At 44.2% G+C, this 18,909-nt stretch overlaps 1 protein-coding gene across 3 annotated transcripts in view; it reads left to right on the forward strand.

Annotated features, from left to right (window-relative positions):
* The window catches only part of GRK5 (G protein-coupled receptor kinase 5), a 147,389-nt gene that overhangs the window by 90,976 nt on the left and 37,504 nt on the right, over window positions 1–18,909 (forward strand). For 2 of the 3 annotated variants that reach the window (XM_021529270.4, XM_085582910.1), the window contains exons 3-4: window positions 3,993–4,105; window positions 12,003–12,080. In XM_021529270.4, coding sequence (XP_021384945.1) covers window positions 3,993–4,105; window positions 12,003–12,080 — 191 coding nt within the window. Of the gene's footprint in view, window positions 1–3,992; window positions 4,106–12,002; window positions 12,081–18,909 lie in introns of those variants that run through there. The other variant, XM_031505298.3, reaches the window with a different exon arrangement.

Below are 18,909 nucleotides of genomic sequence, written 5' to 3' on the forward strand. Positions count from 1 at the left end.
TTTTTTATCTAGTTAAAATATTAGATTTCCCCCCCGCTTTTAATTGAAAATTTGAGATTTTTGACATCGGCAACTCTGTTACCTTTTGTTTAGCTTTCCACTTCATCAATGGTATGTTTTGACTGGTATGAAATTTTGTTAATAGGACTATTTTTCTTAGGCATAGGCTCAGATATTTTTCAGAACCTTGCCAGAATATCTGTTTGGGAACAGATTTGGCCATAGGCTTTGAATGGTGACAGCATGACGTGTGCAGATGCAACTATTTCAGCGTGTTCTTTGTGCTGGGTGCTCCTGAAATTAGTATTTCAATACATAAGCTATGAAGTAAAGGGGAAAATGAGTCAGTAGAAATATGAATAAACATTATTTATCTTTATTTATCTTATGAATGTTAATTATGGCATTTTATATAATACCTTTTCTATATTAATCTCTGTTGCTGCTCTGTTAGGAAGATGGAGAATTCACTTGCATGTGTGCGTTGTTTGTCGGTGATAGTTTCTAAATAAAGAGTTTGGCGTCAGTGAGAAGTGTCTGCTTTCCCAAAACTTTGACCCACCCAGCTTTTCACCCCCGTTTTGGGTGACTTTGCAGGTGTTAAACAGGATGGCACTGAGGCAGGAGGGTCTGACTACCAAAGATATCACTCTCAGAGCTGTTTTAGTTACACTTCATCATCATAAGCATATGGTTTCACTTCCAAGTGTTTAACATTTCCATTTCCTCAGGAAATCATTCCTTCTATTTTTTAAACTTTGAAACTCCATGGATGTTTTTACTGGCAGGCGGAACGAGAGCGGCACAAGGCTCAGCCCCTGCCCAGGAGAGCCCCTGGCTGCGGTGCTCGCCTGCCTCCCCATCCCTCCCCATCCTGCAGCAGCTCCTGAGCACGGCTCGGGGTGCTCCAGCCCCATCTCTGGGGTGCAACACTCTGCTAAAACACTTCTTGCTATAATAAAACCATCCACTCCTTTTCCAGCTTTAGCTGAGACGTGTTTTTCTTTCTTAGCCCGCGCCGGGCCCATGCATCCCAAGAATTAGTTGAGTGCAGATTCCTTTAGCTGACTTAGTGAGGCCAACGGCAAGATCAGGGCCTAAGAAAATAGTTTGTGTCACCTACAAGGAATGAAAGCATTTTTGTCATGTATTTATTGTCTGTGTTGGTATATCCAGCAGTTAAATGCACATGACGGAGGCGTGGATGGCTCCAGGGAACTGCTCTGGCTGTTGCATTTTCAGAGGTTATTTCTGGTATTTCCTTTTTCCTTGTTTCAAATGGGTCACCCTTCTCACATGTTGGCCAAGCTCTGTAGAGCAGGAGGAAGTCCGCGCTCATGTCTTATTTATCTTGTGTTTATCCACATATGTCATAGTGTTTAGCTGCTTGTTTTCTTTCCCTGCTGTGCTAGGAAGAACACAGTTATGGACGTTATGGATGTGCAATTTGCACATTAATTTACCTGGTCTCACTGGCCCTTTTGGTAGAAGATCATCCTCTGCTGCATTGGGTGTCACCATGTCATAACAACTTTGATAAACTAACCACATTTTGTACAGCAGTTATCACTGTCCATCAAATGACATTGTACAAGAAAAACTATGGGGCAAACCGGCTGATTATTGTGTTTGTCCCCTTCTGGTTTACTCTGTTATGAATACAGACAGTCTCATTCTTTTTTTTTTGGCATGTGGAAGCTTGCTGTGGGTCTGGGCTTCTGGAGGGATTGAGTTCTGCTACCAGGCAGGCCGTGTGCTACTGGTATTTGGGGTGTGTGTTTTATTCATACCCTTCCAAGAGTTAGTTAGCCAAGGCAGCAGAAACCAGCACCAGGCAGATGTAGTTAAACCTTCTCACCTCCCAGGAGAGCTCACCTGGGCTGCTGAGCCTCTGGCTTTGTGCCAGCCTCTGGGATGTTGTGAGGGCTGTTCTGATCCACTCTCTCTTGTGCTGTACGTGTCTGCACATCCCTTCAGCAGTTACTCATAAAAATGCCACTTGGTCAAGCAGCACAAGCTGCTAGCACCCACAAGGACACCCCAAGGCTGCTCCATGTCCCAGTGATCCCGCTGGTTTTCCCACCACACCTATCAGTGCCATGATGTTCCATGCTGAAGGCTCCAGCTCAGGCAAACAAACCAGCACCAGGGGGTGAATGCTGATAATTAGATTGACTGGGGGCCAGGTTAGGATTTGCAGGATGATTTTGATCCAGTTTTGCTTGCAAGAAAGCATCAAAACACTGCAGTTTTCCCAATAGATTGAGTGATATCCTGATCCAAAATGGAATGGCAGCGCCAGCGAAGAAATGCTGCTGGTGTGTTGTTCCCAACTGCTTCAGAAGATGAGACCAGAGCAGGACCACACTGAATTAAAAGTACATTTCAGCTATCCCTGACCCATGTTTCCAGTGACCACCCTGGAGGTGCTTCAGGAATCAGTTCCTGAAGTACAGCCAGGTGCAGCACTGGGCAGGTTCCCTCCTTCCTCTCACGAGAGGCAGCCTTGGCTACTCCTGCCCACTTCACCCAGCTTCAGGGCAGAAGTCCAACACCTCATACAGCATTTTCTGCTCAGGACAAATGTACCCAGAGGGAGGGGAGGCCCTGGCATGGGCTGCCCAGACGAGATGTGGATGCCTCATCCCTAGAAGTGTTCAAGGCCGGGTTGGATGAGGCTTGGAGCAACCTGTGATAGTGGAAGGTGTCTCTGCCCATGGCAGGGGATATGTAAGGGGATATTTAAGATCCCTTCCAACCCAAGCCATCTGTGATTCTGTGATGATTCTGTGTAGTCCTGGTTTTGCAGAACATGGTCCCCAGGGCACAAGCTGAGATGAGCAGGTCCTTCAGCTGGCTGCCTCAAATGGCAAAGGGGAGCTCCATCACAGACATGTGCCTGCATCCATGGAGAGGGAGGAGCTGAAGGATGTGGGGAGCCAAAGCAGAGGGGGAATCAAAGACTTTGAAGGCCAAAGAGAGAAGTAACCGAGGCACTGACAACGTGTGTGGGTTTGCTATGTCTGTTTGCAGTGCTGTGTTATGTGTTTAGAAGCTGGTTGTTTCCATAATAACAGCAAGTGCCATATGGCAGCGAGGAGGGTGGTGAGAAGAATGCCTAAGGAAACACAGTATGTTGTTTGACATGTGTGTTCTTGTAGAGGAATAACGTGTCTCAAGCAAGTATTGCTGCTCCAAGCAGGCTGGGGGATTTTCTGCTTTCATCAGAAAAATATCCAAAGCCCTTGGCATTTGTGCCAGTTAATGATGCCAGCCCTTCATCCATATTCTCCTGCTGATAGTCCTTGTGATGGGGAAAGGACCTTTTGCTTTACTGTGAGTGATGGTTGTGGATGCACTAGCACAGGGGAATGGCATTTAAACATGTATTTTAAGGGGAAATACAGTTCTGTAAGGAGTACTGTGTTAAACTGAAATGAGCCAGATGCCATATGCTCTATCTGTTCCTTAATGCTCAGCAATTAAATAGCAGAAATTTTGAAACCTTTGAAAATGCATAGTTTACTGTAATTGTTTAATAGAAAGTAGGCCAAGCATTTCCAGAGATACGGGGCACTTTAGTGCATATCTAGGAAGGACTCCACAAATTCCAGCTTTTTCTGACCTTTAATGTATGTCTTATATTTCAAGTACTTGTAATTTGCTGCCCACATTCCCACCAATACCACCAGTTTGAGCTGTACCTTTGCATACATTTCCACCACAGAAAAATATGAAATTATATTTTCGTAATAGATGAATGGCTTTTGCTTGACCTTTACCAACATCAGCCCTACAAAATTCAGCCTCTCTTAACTGAGTCTTAAAGCCATTAATTATATTTGTATTTGGATGCCTGAAACGTGGTGGCAGGGAGAAGGCGGTTGTGATTTGAGGTTGTAGTTCTGCACTGTGCTTTAAACTCTTGAGCAACCCAAAAGGCAGAACTATTCTCATTTTCATGCTTCTGTTCTTCTCTTTATTGTCCCTAGAGAGAGATTACTGCAGCATATGTGAAAAGCAGCCCATTGGAAGGCTTCTCTTTCGGCAGTTCTGTGAAACTCGGCCCGAGCTCGAGTGCTGCATTCGGTTCCTTGACTCGGTGGTAAGTCAATTCTTGTGGTATCTTGGGGTGCTTTGTAATGTTCCCCTGGCAGAGGGGATTCTTCTGATGCCAATAAATCACTGTTTTGTGGGATTTTGTGTCTGAAGTGCTGGTGCCAGCCTTGGGGGACACGAGCCACCAGAGAGGGGCAAGGACAGTCATCCCCAGCTCTGGCCTCCCTTCATGTCAAGACCCGAGCAGCTGAGCTGCTGTGAGCAATGTCTGCTGATGGGGTGAAGCCTGCTGTGCTGGGAGGCACAAAGGGAAGCTGAGAATGGACTGACAGGAGAGGATGGGAAATGTAATAATCCTAATATCCCTTGACAAGCCTTTTCATACATAGAATTCAGGGTGGTTTACAAAGGGCATCCTGGTAATCACCTTGTTTTTTCAAATAGGAGAACGAGAGGCACAAGGTACAGAAATAACTTGATTGAGGTCACTGAGAAACAAATCTGCTCCATTTTCCACCCCAGTGAGCCATCAGTTAACCCAGCCACTGAGCATCACCCCCAAGCCCTGGGGGACCTGACGCTCTTTCCCAGTCTGGCAGCACTTGGCCATGTGTCCTGCCAGCTGTTCACAGTGGAAAAGTCTCTCAGTGAGTTCTTTTGCTGGGGACCTGTGGAAGGGGAGGGTTGTTGATCAGCCAGAAGGTGAAATGGTACCAAAGAGCAAGATGAACTTGTCACTTGTGAGTGCCCGCAGGGTCTCACTCCCTGGCTAATGCTGACAGAAGCAAAACAATGCATACCAAGAGGAATAAAATAGTTTTGTTTGCACCGTGGTGAAGCTACTCTGAAGTACAGGGAAATGTGAGGATTGCACTGAGGCTGTAAAAGTAACAGCCTGGAGAGGACTTAAGGTTTATGTTACTCCTGCAGTAACAAAAGCAAATCTACAGCATCACAAAAAGTGTTGGACAAAGTCATATCTGAATCAGTTTTAGCTGGTCGTGACCTCCACCTGTTATTCCTAGCACAATTTTCTCTGGTGAAAGGTGTAGCCACCAAGGTACATGGGACATCTGACCAACACTCTGTGCAGCTGTGCTCAAGGCCAGCAGGCAGCTGGACACTTTGGGTACCCCGAATGCGTTTGCCTTGCGCTGGACCAGCATTGTCCAGTGAGGTGCCTGCCACTGATGAAACACCACACACCCTCTAGCATTTCTGCAGGCATGCCACACCAGCTGTGCCACCTGCAGCCCCGAGGAGATGGCAATTTCTGCAGAAATCCCTAGGAAGAAAATGGGCTGTAAGTGGTTTAATCTCAGGCAGAAGCGGCGGAGCCGGGCTCGGTTCGGGCGTTCTGCTCGCTTCTCTCGCCTCCCCGCAGCTGCAGGAGGCACATTTTGGTTCCAGGGGCTGTGGGGGAGAATCCCCCATTGTGAGAGCCTTGCATGCACTCAGGACATGCCACTGACAGCAGGAACAACATCTGGGCACGGGGAAACATCTGTCCCCAGGGCAGATGTGCCAGCTGCCTGGCTCTGGGCACTGAGGGCACTGTGGCACTCACTGCTCCTGCAAAAGCTCCTGCTGGCACTGTCTTTGTGTGAAAGATCTGTCTCCCAGCAATCCCGAGCCATATTCCCAAATCCTTCTGCAAAGGTGTGCTTTGCACCCAGCCCAAGTTGCTCTTGCAGGCTGGAGGTGCCCTGTGTATCTTTACTGGACCAGTGGTCTGTTCCCAGTTAGGCTCAGACTGGCATCATGAGGATTTGATAAGCAAAATGCCAGTCTGGGTGGAGGTCTGAATCCTTATCTTTCTCTCTTCTTTTTAACACTAATTAACAGCAGTCTTCTTTTTTTATTGATTTCAAATTCTGTGTAAGCTTGCTCCCAGCCCATGAAAATCCCTGCATTAGGCAATATTAAGGTCAAGCAACACAGCCATTTGCCATTAAATTGGATGATTGCTACTGAAATTTACCCAGCGAGGTCACACTATGTTTAGTGAGTAGTAGGATTCAAGCCAAGCCCTATGGTAGCAAAATAAGCCCTATAATGAGACCAGGAGTCTGACTTTATAGCCCTAATCTGAGACCACCAGGAATAGGCAAGGTTTTCTAGACCACCTGCTGTAACAAGCAGGAAAAGCCAAGATATTTAATTTTCTTTTGTTTTGGTTATTTTTCTAACACAAGATGCAAAAATTACTTTTTGTGTAATGTCAAATAAAGGGAAAGGATAAAAGGGGATAATATTTAGTTGTTCATGAGGGACTCACAGAGCTTTTTGCACATTGAAAAGGAGGACCACCTTTCTTTTTCAGTGCCCATCTAAGTGACTTTACCAGGTGACACAGTAAGTCACTGGCAGAAGTCAGTACTTGATGCTTCCCAATGTTTTATACAGTTTTTCAACTCATGCACCCAACTGTCTGCAAGGAAAGAAGTGACTGAAGCTTCTGGGAGAAAACCAGAAACTGAGTCAGACATTTAACAACCTATCCTTGTGAGAGACTAAGCTCTCTCACACCTTTGCTTCTAAAGGCTGGTATAATCATCCAGACCTTGCAGACCAGAATATGTAAGAAGAGAAAAAAAAATCCTCTATTGACTGGACATTTATGTCAGCTGCTGTGTGAAATAACCAACCTGGTCTGATGTAGTCTCCTGCAAATGTAATTATGGCAGCATTTGGGGATTTTTGCCTGTTAAGCAGTTGATAAGCTGCCTTCTGAAGAAAAAGGATTTGTATCACTAAATTCTGCACACATGTAGGTGTGTAGCTGTCAGCTCCCTCTGAGACCTGTGAATACCTTGGCCAATTTCAACCAGGAATTGAGACGAAAGTGCTCAGAGGCATAAAGCCTCTCCATGTTTTCTGAGAGCAGTGTTTGGGTAATTAGTCACAATCGATTGTAGCCCAGACTAACAGGACGTGTGGTTTGTAAGCAGCAAGCCCCAAGATTAGATGATAACAATGATAAGAACAAAGAGATGCAGAGCTCTGCAGCCCAGCACTGGTGCAGCTGTGGGTGTTTGGTCCCCACTGCTGCTGTGGGAGCAGTGAGTGCCTGTCAGGGGGTCTGTCTGTCTGTCTGTCTGGGAAATGGGGGAACAGCCACCCCTTCTCCCAGCTGGCACAAGGGCTGTAAGGACAGCCAGCCATCTCTTGCTGTGGTTATTGTGCAAACAAACCCATGACAGAGGTCCTGATTGCTGGGATAAAATATTCACTGAGCTCCGTTGAGGCTCTGGAGGCATCATGTGCTTGTCTGGGTGCTTGGAACCACAGAGATCTCCCCTGAATGGCTCAGGAAACCCTGATGGAGCTGTTCAGATGGTGGAACTATGGGAACACAAACTGTTATCATTAGATGGAGATGGTTTGTGATTAAATGGGCTCCCCTAGAAGCCCTTACCCAAGGAATCACACACAGCCCTGAAGCACACTTTGCTCTGCTTACAAATATTTTAGCAGCATCATTCAACTTTGGAGCTGTTGAAAGACAGCCATTAAAATAAAGTGTGAGGGGAAATGTTTCCTGTGCTAAAAGGCTGATCAGTGAGCAGGCAAGGGGCTAGCAAGTTGTGTTTGCTTCTCCACAGCCAGTGCCTCCAGCACAAGAAGGTGGCAGGTCAGTTCAGCTCAGCAGGGACCTCTTGCTCCTGTCCCCTTCTCTTCAGTACATTCCCAGGGTCACAGCACCTGACATTTCTTTCTCCTTTCCTGTGATTCTTATGTGTCATTAAAATGAAGGATTTAGATTCTGGACTCCCTTTCCTGCTTCATCTACTCACATTCTTAATGTTTTATTTCCAAGGGAGGGCTTTTAACAATTTAATGTGGACCAGGTTTAGGTTGACAGGAGGAGAACGTGGACAATTTTGGTCATTATTTTCTCTCTAATGTGAACAAGGTTACTTTTTTTTTGCACTGAAGTCACACAAAAATTCATCCTCTGGAAGAAAATAGCCCTGCTGCCTCTCCAGGTTGTTTCTGCTTGTGATATCTGGGGTCGGGTGGACTTTTCAGCTGAATGCTTCGCTAGGCATGGCACTTATGTGGGGTGAAAGGATGAGTGAGCATCCATTTAGTGCCATTTGTAAAAACCCAGTCTTGCTGTTAGGGAGATTTCATTTGGTTAAGTCCCTTTTGTGGTATATAAACCATCTGTGTATGTGTGTCTTAAAGCTGTTCAAGGCTTCTCCCATCAGAAATGCCAGTTTGTTGTAACAACAAACTCATTAACTCAAAACGTGTTTTCAAACAGCTGAAAGGGCTCTTTTTGCCCTGCCTTTAAATATGAAAAATATGGTTTCAAGTTCACTTTTCATTTAGAAATGTGAGTTATTATGAATACCAGCTGTTTGGGGTTTGCCTTCCAATTTTCAGTCACAGATTTTAAATCTCCAGCAGAGGCAAGTGCAAGGACAGGCACAGAGGACAGAGAAATAACAGGGCAGAGCCTGGAGTCTGAGAAAGGACTGAGCAGAGAGATATTCTCAGATAACAGAGGAGGGAGCTAAGAAAGTGGAGGTGAAAAATTGGGACTGAAATACCGGTAACCTCCTGCAGATGCTCAAAAGATGATTCCACTGTTCTTAACTTTTTCCAATAAGCCAAAACTGCTCTGGTGGGAGTGTCTGTTCCCATCTCCATCTCCTGGTGGGTGCTACAAGGGGTGATGATTCCCTTGGCCATGCCATGCTGCCACAGGCAGCCATCAGCTACCTGCTGTGGGAGAGCATCCTCCCAGATCTGCAGAGAGATCTCTTTGGATATGTTTTTCCATTTTCACACATTTTTAGCCATGCAGTTTCAGGAGCTCAAATATTAAGGTGAGAATCAGATACTACATAAATTGATGTGTCAGAATCAATGTGAGCCCCTGTGAGGTCCCTGTGTCATTGCCCTGGTGGCTCTCCACCCATCACAGGCAGCCTCCAGCCCCTAAAGCTGAGCTGTCCCTGAGCCCATGGCTTCATCCCACAGCCAGCCATAGGCTAGATATTGCTCCTTTTCCCAGCTGAAGAGCATTTTTCCATCTGATCTCTCTCATCCCATCCTGTGGGTAGCTGCTCCAAAGGGAAGAACACTTTGCACTCCCGTTCCTCCATCCAGCCAGGGCTGCTTCTATGGAAGAAGGAGCCACCAACATAACAACTACCTCCAAAAGAGCAGCCAGAAGAAAAGTTAGCAGCAGACAGTGGCCAGCCCACATCCTCTCACCATTTGGGCTGAAGGATCCGTGCCTGCCCACAGACAGAGCCTTCCCTGCAGATTGTCCCATGGAGTCAGGGTGATCGTAAATCCTCCCCTCATTTATGGGCTATGAATAGGGCCCTGTCTGACCTAACTAGGGCATGGAGAAGCTATTAGACTTCAGAGCAGGAGCCTTGAAACACATGCCTGGATTCATCAAAGGAATAATGGAAAATATTTTGTTCCACGCGGATTGTAAGAAATGATGTTATTTCTAGCAATTAGGGATTTGCAAACTGTAGCTTTTGAGTACTGGGAAAGAAAGGGAAGTATCTTGTGATTTAAGCACAAGACCAGGAGTTGAGGACCTTGGTGGCTTCCCAGGCAGGTGTCAGAGAGAGCATGGGGACATTCATGTCTGTGTCTTGTAATAACAGGTCATGGCTGGGAATGTACCAGGGTCTGTTGCTGAATAGCTCAAAAACGGCACTGAAGGGAGAAATAATAATGAGCTGAGGAACAAAATGGAACAGGCTTCTAGTGCAGACCTACAGTGGAATCAACACCGTGCACAGTTGGAGCTTATGGTTCCTTCTCACATTCTCACTTGTCTGTCACTTCCCACCTTCACCACCACCGTGTCACATTTCCTGGGAATGTCAAATGCAAGTGTCATTAAACTTTCCTTTTATTCTTGCTATCTCTCTTGAGGCAGAATGAGAGACTCTGTATATGTATAGGTGTGCATTTAGCTCTGCGTATGTTGGATCCCATCAGGAATTGCATTTCAAGACATCGAGTTCTTGCTGAGTTTCTGTCTTCTGGTTTGTCCTGATTTGTTTCCTGTTGTACAGTTCAGATGGGATGAAATTGGTATAGGTTTTGTGTGGCAAAAAGGACAAAAAATTTTTCAACAGCTCTCCTGGTGCACTTCAAATAGGAGATGATGACTTATAATCAGGTTTTATTTGCTAGGGAGACAATATATTATCAGCGTTTGAAAGCAAATGAAGGAGAGAGAAATCATGGAGAAAAATGCTGCTAAGATGCTTGAAGCATTTCAGAGTTTCTGTACTTCAATGACCCATACTCAGATACCATCTAAAAGGACAGGAGATTAGATAAAATATATTTTTAAACCCTTGTATTAAGTTTTATGAGAACCTAATCAGTTTCATCCCCAAAACTGTCACTTAAAAAGAAGTTCTGTACTTGTGGATTTTAGTTTTTGGTTGTCTTTTCATCATTTTTATTTGTGGCCATTATAATTTCCCAAACCAAATCATAATTCCAGATTGTTCAAGCAACCTGCTATGCCTGTGTTTAAATATGCAGCTCCAGACTTGAGCTGCAATAGCTCTATGAGCACTGGCCAGATAGAAGGGGAATAGCATTATTACTACATTGTGGTTTCCATGTCATTCCTAGGTTTGCTTAGCTGGGGTATCCATTACAGCCAGCCAGCAGATTTATTGCATCCAGCCTGGAGCAGTACATACATCTTCCAGTGGGCAATAGTTCTGAAATTTGTTCTTCCAAGTTTTTGCCAGTTCAGTCTGATTTACCTTTTTTTTTTTTTTTTTAAGCTTCCTCCTCATTTATCATCACAGACAGCTTGTATTGGACCAGGTTATTTAATTGGTTTGGCAGGATTTTCTGGGATCCTTTTTTTAATACAGTCATGAAAGCTGTTAGGCTGTCGTCTTCCTTTTTTTTTTTTTTTTTTTTTTTTTTTTTTCCCTTAATTTAATTCTGGAAAAAAAAAAATTACCTGAAGGCTAAAGCTTCATATCCCAAGCAGCGCCAATCAGGAAGGTCCCTAAGAAAATTAGGCATTTAGGCACTGAAGCACATGTTTCCTTTGAATGCCTGCCATGGATCCAAAACTTTAGCTGAAGTGATTTAATATCTTCATGGTACACACATTGTGCTTCTTTTGTTTCTAATATAAACAAAGCTCATCAAAAGTCAGTAGTAGTTCAATACCTAGAGCAGTCAGAATTTTAAAGTGTAGGTAGACTTTGTGCATGAGGATGGGATGCTCCCTTTTTTAATGCACTAGGGAAGCCAAAGAGAATTTTGCTTATGGTGTCTATTCCTCTAAGTGCTCTCTCTTGTCTCCTCTTGGTTCTAAGAAATCAGGAGGGACTGAGCCAAGGGTCACTAACAGTGATGGGCAGGTCTCTCTGCTTTGCACAGGTATTGTCAGACCAAGGTTAAGGCATAAATACATAGAAAATACACATTAAACAAAAAAGAATATATATATATATATATATATATATATATATATATATATATATATATATACACACCTAGAACTTGAAACAGCACTGTGGCAAGTCTTAACAAACATTCACTTTCTCTACTGCTCAGAGAAATAATTTTACCTCCTGTGTCCAACTTTCTTTTGAGCAAAACCAAATGAAGCTGATGTCTCTTGTCACTGAATGCTTTCTGAAAGCTGGCTTTGCAAGGTTATAAAATATAAATTAATTCAATTGTATTGGTGTTAATTAAGAGACAAAGCCCCAGAAGAAGCACTGCTAGGGTCTGGTCAAAATCTAGTGGAAGGTTTTCAATAAGATTGTGTGTACAGGTTTTATTTCCACCAGAAAATGATATTTGTCCTTCAGATTTTTCATACAGAGTGTTCTGTTAAGTCCACATCCAAAATGAAGTTATAATGGTGAAATATGAGTGCAAATATTGACTTTTATTTTTTTATATGTCTGTTCCAGGCAGAATATGAAATTGCTCCAGATGAAAAGCTGGGAGAGAAAGGAAAGGAAATCATGATGAAATACCTCACCCCAGAGGTAAGGGGCAGCCAAAGTGGCATTACTGAAGGAATGCTGCAAGGCACACCTTTGCTAAACAAGGTTGTTACAGGCTTTGTAAGCCAGACTCCTAAAATTTATGGTGGCAATCTCCAGTGAATAAACCTGCAAGTCTTATACCAACAGTCAGAGAAAAAAATAAATTATAATGCAATCCAGAAATGGACTTCTAAGGATGAACTTGACTTACCAGGGGCTTAATTCATCCGTGGATGAGCAGAGAGCTTCTCTGGTCTCAGTGTACAAAGCTCTGCATTGGAGGTGTAATGCAAGAAACCTCAGCTGTTACCAGCAATGCCCCAGTTATTTCCTATCCAGCTCAGAAGTGGTGGTGGCATTTCATATTCTGTTGTGTAGAAAGCACAGGCAAAAATGGTCTTTCATAACAAACACTCTGTTTTGGTACAGAAATTCCCATTCTTCGCCCAGCACCATTTTCCCCAGGATGGGCAGGGACATGCAGGACTGACAGGGGACAGTGGGGTTGGGAGCTCAGAGGTGCTGTCACCCATCCTTGTGTCCCAGGCGTGTCCTGGGTGTTGGCTGTGGGAAGGAGAGGAGCTCATGGGAGGAGCTCAGCCGTGTCCACAGGGTGGCACTCCAAACAGAGGCACAGGATGTGCTGCTGGAATTTGGGACAGGCTGCTCTGGGACTCATCCTTTTGGGGGGATTGCAATCATCTCCTGACCACATCTCACCTTTGCTACACAAGTCACTGCCAAGAAGCAGCAAACATCCAGCTCCAAACACAAGAGCAGCTTCAAACACAAGAGCAATCCTAGGATTTTTCCTAAGTTGCTTTTGTAAGAGTAATCAAAGACGTACAACTGCTGCTTCAACTATTCTACAAAAGTCATACATTTGACCTTCAGGAGAATTAATCACATTTTTGGCAGATGTCTTTCTAGAGGGTTTAAATGGTACAATATGTTTTGGAGGTGCAGGGGCAGAGCAGACCACTCTTTTTCCACTCAGTCATTTTCCTACAATAAACTTTGATGCATACTTTCAGTTATCTCAGGCTGTATTTTGGGATCTGGTTTCATTTACTGAGCCTGGCTAGTTTCATGTGCAGCCATTGAGCACTGCCAGTATGAGTTCCTGCTGCCCATTCATTAGGGGTATGAGGTTCCACTGCTTTTTAAATCCACCAAAATGACCTTTTGTCTTAAAATTCCTGTCAACAGAGTGACAAACTCTGAGGGAAAATATTTCCCACTGATCCAGCTCCTGTCTGGAAAGGGAGAAAGGCATTTTGCTGGTAGCAGAGCTAGTAAAGTGAGGGGAGGATAGCATTGCTTCACTTCAGCCAGTCTTGCTGCAGGTTTCCAAAAGCCCTTCAGTGCTGTCCATTGGCTCTTCTGCCATCCATGGTGCAGCCAGAAGCACATGGAATAATTTAGTGAGTGTGCAATAAAGACCAAGCTGAAAACTGCTGCTTCTTCACCAACAAAGAACAGTGGTGTTACAGGAGGGAAAAATACTGGGACTCCAGAGCTGCAGTTTTCATTCTCTGCCATGCCCTGGACTTCTTATTTGACCTGTGGACTTGGTTTCTCAGTATGTAAAACTGGCACAGCATATTTACAGTCTGTCCTGAGACTCTTCTGGCATTTGCAAGTTACCTTAACAACTCTGAGCAGAAGGAAACTGGATGACCTCCAGTGGTCCCTTCCAACATCACCCATTTTGTGATCCTGTGAAACACCAGAATACTCTCCCTCACTTGTAATCTAAAAGTGCCTCCCTGGTGGTGATCCTTCAATGTCTGCATTGCTCTTGCTGCACTTTTTTTCCTTAATGAGAAATTTCTGCTTCTTCCAGAGGGCTGTGGAAACCGTGCACAGCAGGAAATGCTTCCTGGAGGCAAGGTTGACTGTGCTGTAACAATGGGTTGAATACTAAACTTTCTAATAGGTGTCCCTTGCAACAAATACTTAAAAAACTAGAGCAAGGCCTGGATTGATTTAATTTCATCTTAGATACCTAACTAAGGTAGTCAGGTTAGGAGTGCAGATGGCCTACTGTCCTTTCTTGTCCAGAAAGAGAAATAAGTATCTCCAAAGGACACATCTGAAGCCATTAGAAGCCAATGATTCAAAGGACTGATGCCTGCAGTCCAAACAGATGAATCTGGACCCAAATGTCCTAATGGAACATCATCCTGGCCAGCAAAGAAACCTTCTTTTCATTGGAATCAACATTTCTCTGTTTAATTATCATTCTCTTGAAAGGTACAAATTGCTGCTGTTTCTGGAGTCTTCTGCTTTCAGCTGAAAGCTTCTTTTAAGTAGGTGTGTGTCTGTGCTTCAAAGAACCTGATTGTCTTGACACAAAAATAGCGTGACATTACAGCTTGACTGATAGAATAAAATTACAGGTTTAGTTCTTGGACAGATAATTCAATCTTTATAATGTGAGGAGTGTTTTTCGCAGAGTGCAGGATCAGAAACATAGTGAAAACAAAAAGTAGACTTCTTGCTCTTTAATATTTATAAATGATTTTTAGTTCTTGCTTCAGTTTTTAAAGGGCATACATATTTAACCTAAAACGTGTCAGCATATCACCATTCCAAAGGGCGTTCATTTGCATAGGGAACATCACTTTATTTAATAAAACATACACTTCTTGCACAGCAGAAAGGAAGAGAAGGCACTTTCCCAGATGAACAGACCTCCCAGCAGGACTCCCAGCCTTGTGTGACTCACAAAGTCACTGCCTGTGAGACGTCTGCCCTGGGGCCACCAAACAAACCCTGCACTTGCCAGGATAGTAGTAAGGAGGTGCTTTTTCAAGTGATCACAATTCAGGCTCTCCACAGCTTTGGCATCCTGAACAGCCTTCCCCTGCTTGTTGAAAAATCAAAATGTTAGTCCTGGTGGGCAAGCAGGTCAGGCTTCCACCATGCCCCTGACCTACAGGCAACAGCAGTGACAAATCCTGACAAATCCTGGCACCTGGAGGGAAAAGTGGGTAGTTTTAGGTGGTAGGAAACGTGGGTGGTTTAGGTGGAAGGAGAAGCATGGGTGGTGTAGGTGGAAGGAAACGTGGGTGGTGTAGGTGGAAGGAAACGTGGATGGTTTAGACCTCTCAAAGAAGAGAAACTTCGGAACAACCTTCCTAAGGATGTGGTGGAGTCCTCATCACTGGAGGTTTTCAAGATGCTGTTGGGCACTGGATCATCTCATTCTAGGCTCCCTTTCCCATGAAATGGTGGATCAGAAGATCTTCAAAGGTCCCTTCCACGCTGAGCTGTCCCAGGATTCTGTGTACTCAGGTCCTAGGAAGACAGTAGCATTTCCCTCTCTCTTGCCTAAATTTCGCTGAAACAGCCACATCCTATTCTGAGCTGGTGGGAGGGAAATGTAAGGAGCACATGTGATCCTCACACTAGGAACACCAAAATATGAGTGTTTTCATGGCTCCTGTAGCAGCTTCACCTGAGGGGTGAGCAGGAGGGCAAAAACCCACAGGAAGGGTGGCCTGTAGCTGAGGGAAACATTCTCTGAAGAATTATTCCTTCTCCCTGCACAGGAGCAGCACAATGGTTGTCACACCAGCCAGGTCAAGGTTTCTTGACTAAAATGTTGCTTCTTTAAAAAAGGCTTTAACAATTTTCATGAAAAAGGCACTTAAAGCTGCCTTCATGACTTCATAAGCCCCTAGGGCAGAAGTCCAAGCCACAGGAAGTCTGAAATTTCTGAGGTTGTGAAATATGATGGTAAAATGAATTGGTCACAAATATTTCTTCCCTGTTTTTTTCCTAATCTCAGCAGCTGAGTGGAAAAGGTTCAGTTTTAGGTCCAGTTCCATCTGTAAATGGCTCCATTGAACTGTTGAATTAAACTGAACCCAACCTGGCTTCATTACTTGACTGCTTCTTGTACTGGAAGAGCAAAGAGATATATTTACCTTTGTACTGGTTTTAAATTAGAGTTTTACGTCTCCATGCAGCATTTTTGCCTTCCTCCCTGAAAGCTGCCATGCCTTACTCTACTAAATCACTATCCCACTATTTGCTTTTTCACTGTAAATCACCTTGAGAGACTTGAAGAGACGCTATATAAAACTAAATTGATTTGAAATGGCTCTTAAGACAGTCTCCATATGCCATTATAGTTTATATTTGGACTCAGCTGGGTACTAAAAATGTTACTGAACAGGATGTCTAATGTGTATTGTTATCCCCATTAAAATACTTCACAGAATATGAAGAACGGCAACAACATGAATTTTCTTATCTGAATTCCTGTCCAGTACCCTTTCCTCCAGGAAATGCACAGAATAAAGGCTATGTTTGCACTTTCTTTGCTGCAAGGGGTTAGCTGGGCACAGCAATAACCTCCTTACACCATTCTAAGGCTGTCAGTGGGGATTTTGGTAAACAAAACAATGTCTTTGTTTTTATGAACAATTATAGGATAAGGAAGGGAGGGAAAAGTCCCTTGAAAGGGACTCTGGCTGACCAGCAGTGCCTGGCCTTCCACTTGTCTACTGGCTAAAACGTGTCCTTCTTTCAAATCAGTTGTTTATGGAGAAGAAAACATGTCCATAAGATGAGTGAGATGAAATTTAAATTACACTAGTCTTTCTGCTGGGCCAAGCCATGTGGCTGAGCCGGGCTCCTGCTCACAGACACCTCTCCCATCTCTGTGCACCATCAGAATAATTTCCTTTTGGCCATTGCTTTGATCTTGACAAGGACCTTTGCCTCTCTCCTTGAGATTTCTTCCCCTCCTTTCTATTTCCACCCCCAAAATAAATGCAAACTTCAGCACTTGTGCTTCTGGGTGAGTCATCTTTGCTGATCAGTGAAGTTTCATCTATCACTTCTTAATGATTCTAGCTGAACCCTGCAGGTCACACCATACCTAGAATTGGATTCAAGTCCTGAGACCTCTTCCTCTACCTGTTTAGTTTTACTAAATGCCTCCTAGGGAACAAGTTATAATTAAGTTTTTGGGATAGCCAGAACAAAAGCTGACTGCCACACTAAGGGAAGCAGTGGAAGATGGAAACATTAAACTTCTGTAAAGCAATCTGGAGAGTTTAATGCTAGACAGAGGCTCTGTGTTTGGAAAGGTGAGCCTTCAGGGGCTGTTTTCTACATTGTTATCTTTCTCCAACAAATTCAGCTTATGTCACTTATATCCAGCAAGTCATCTCTGTTCCCCTGTAAGCTTATTATCTTGCTGATAAAAGGCCAGCACAGTATCTCTTTTCACTGGCTGCAGTGGATGGCCCCTTCAGGCTTGATCCAAGAGTTATCTCCACAGCTAGTTTTCAAATTTTTCTAAACCCTATGCATTTCATTAATGACCCAATTGCAGTAAGCAATGAATGAGGTGCCTGTCTGTCCACAGCGTGCAGCACGGACTCGGGATGGGCTAGAATTATTTACTTGCTCAAAGCGTTATTCACTGCATCCTTTGGGCTCCTATTAGGGGACTTTTCAGGATGCAAAATGCTTAAGTAGAAATCCTGGCATCGCTTGAGCCAGGAGAATTTTGCCATTTAATTAATTACCCTGGGACTTTGCCCTTTGTCTCAATGGATTTCTCATCTCCCCTTTCTATTGACTTCACTACTCTACGAGCACCATTTTAGCCAGACATGATAGCATTACTTAGGCCTCTACTTTGCAGCTTGCATAATCAATACATAATCCAGTCTCCAGAGAAATCAATGTATAATTCCTGTTGTTGTTGCAGAGACAGCACGATCAATATCTCTGCTGATCACTGTGTCTGAGTCCAGGAAAGTACCTTCTCAGTGGGCTCTCTGAAAAAGCTCATCTTTCCAAAGTTCAGTTCTGGGAAAATATCTGGGTGGCAGAATGGCAACCGTGTTTCTCAAATTAGATACTCAAATTAATGCTTTCTAGTCAGAATTTATTTTAATAAACATTTGTCTGTTACTGAGGCCAGACTTTAATGTAGTGTGGTAGGGAATCTGAAAAATCACATTGTTGCCTTGATTAGGAGTCCCTTTGCTGTGGTATAAGGCAAAAAGGCTTTTTTCTCACGGTTTGCTGGAGTCCTATTTCCTCAGCCTTTACCCACTGTTTATAATACAAATGTTAGTTAACTAAACACTTACTGAGGGCTTCTGTCTCCTGCAGTGGTGCCAAATTTGCAGGAGAGCCTGTGGAAACAACTTGGAGCCTGCCCTGTCCTGATGATGCTGCCCCAGAATAGGTCCTTGGGTGGTCCTGTGTCCTGTCCTTTAGACTCAGGGAGGGCTGCATTTGCAATGCCTTTGCTTAGGCTGGTAGCAGGTCTGGGCTGGTGTCATTAACTCCTCTGGTTTTGTGCTCATCAGAGCTGTTGAAGCTCTGCTTCTCTTTCCCTGTGCTTCTGGAGAGGTTACACTCTCCAGTGCACATGCCTCCTGTCTGTCATTTTTGGTCAGGAAAAGCATTGGGATGCCTTGGTCATTGAGAAGAAGCTTTCTGGCTTCCCTGTGTTTGCTGGAATTACTCTGACTTGACCCTTTGGAAAATGGAAACTCGATTCCACTAATGGATGCAAACCTGGCTTACATCTGCCTGAGAGGCAGGGCAGGCCCCCAGCCTGCTCCAGCTCCTCTCAGAGAGCAGCCAGGACATCCAAAAGGACTCTGCAAACAAAGAGCAGATCTGCTCAGGATTTTCTGGCAATAGGAAGGCTCTATTTGCCTGCTCTTGGCTAATGAATATGCTAATTATAGTTTCCTCCTCCCTGTTTCTGGGGTCATCTGTTCCCTATCCCCTCTGTATGCCCCTCATGACTTATATTTGGTTTGTATGGATTAGCCAGTGGCAAAGG

The sequence above is a fragment of the Lonchura striata genome, chromosome 6, assembly GCF_050655825.1.
Source record: "Lonchura striata isolate lonStrDom1 chromosome 6, ASM5065582v1, whole genome shotgun sequence".
Lineage (NCBI taxonomy): Eukaryota > Metazoa > Chordata > Aves > Passeriformes > Estrildidae > Lonchura > Lonchura striata.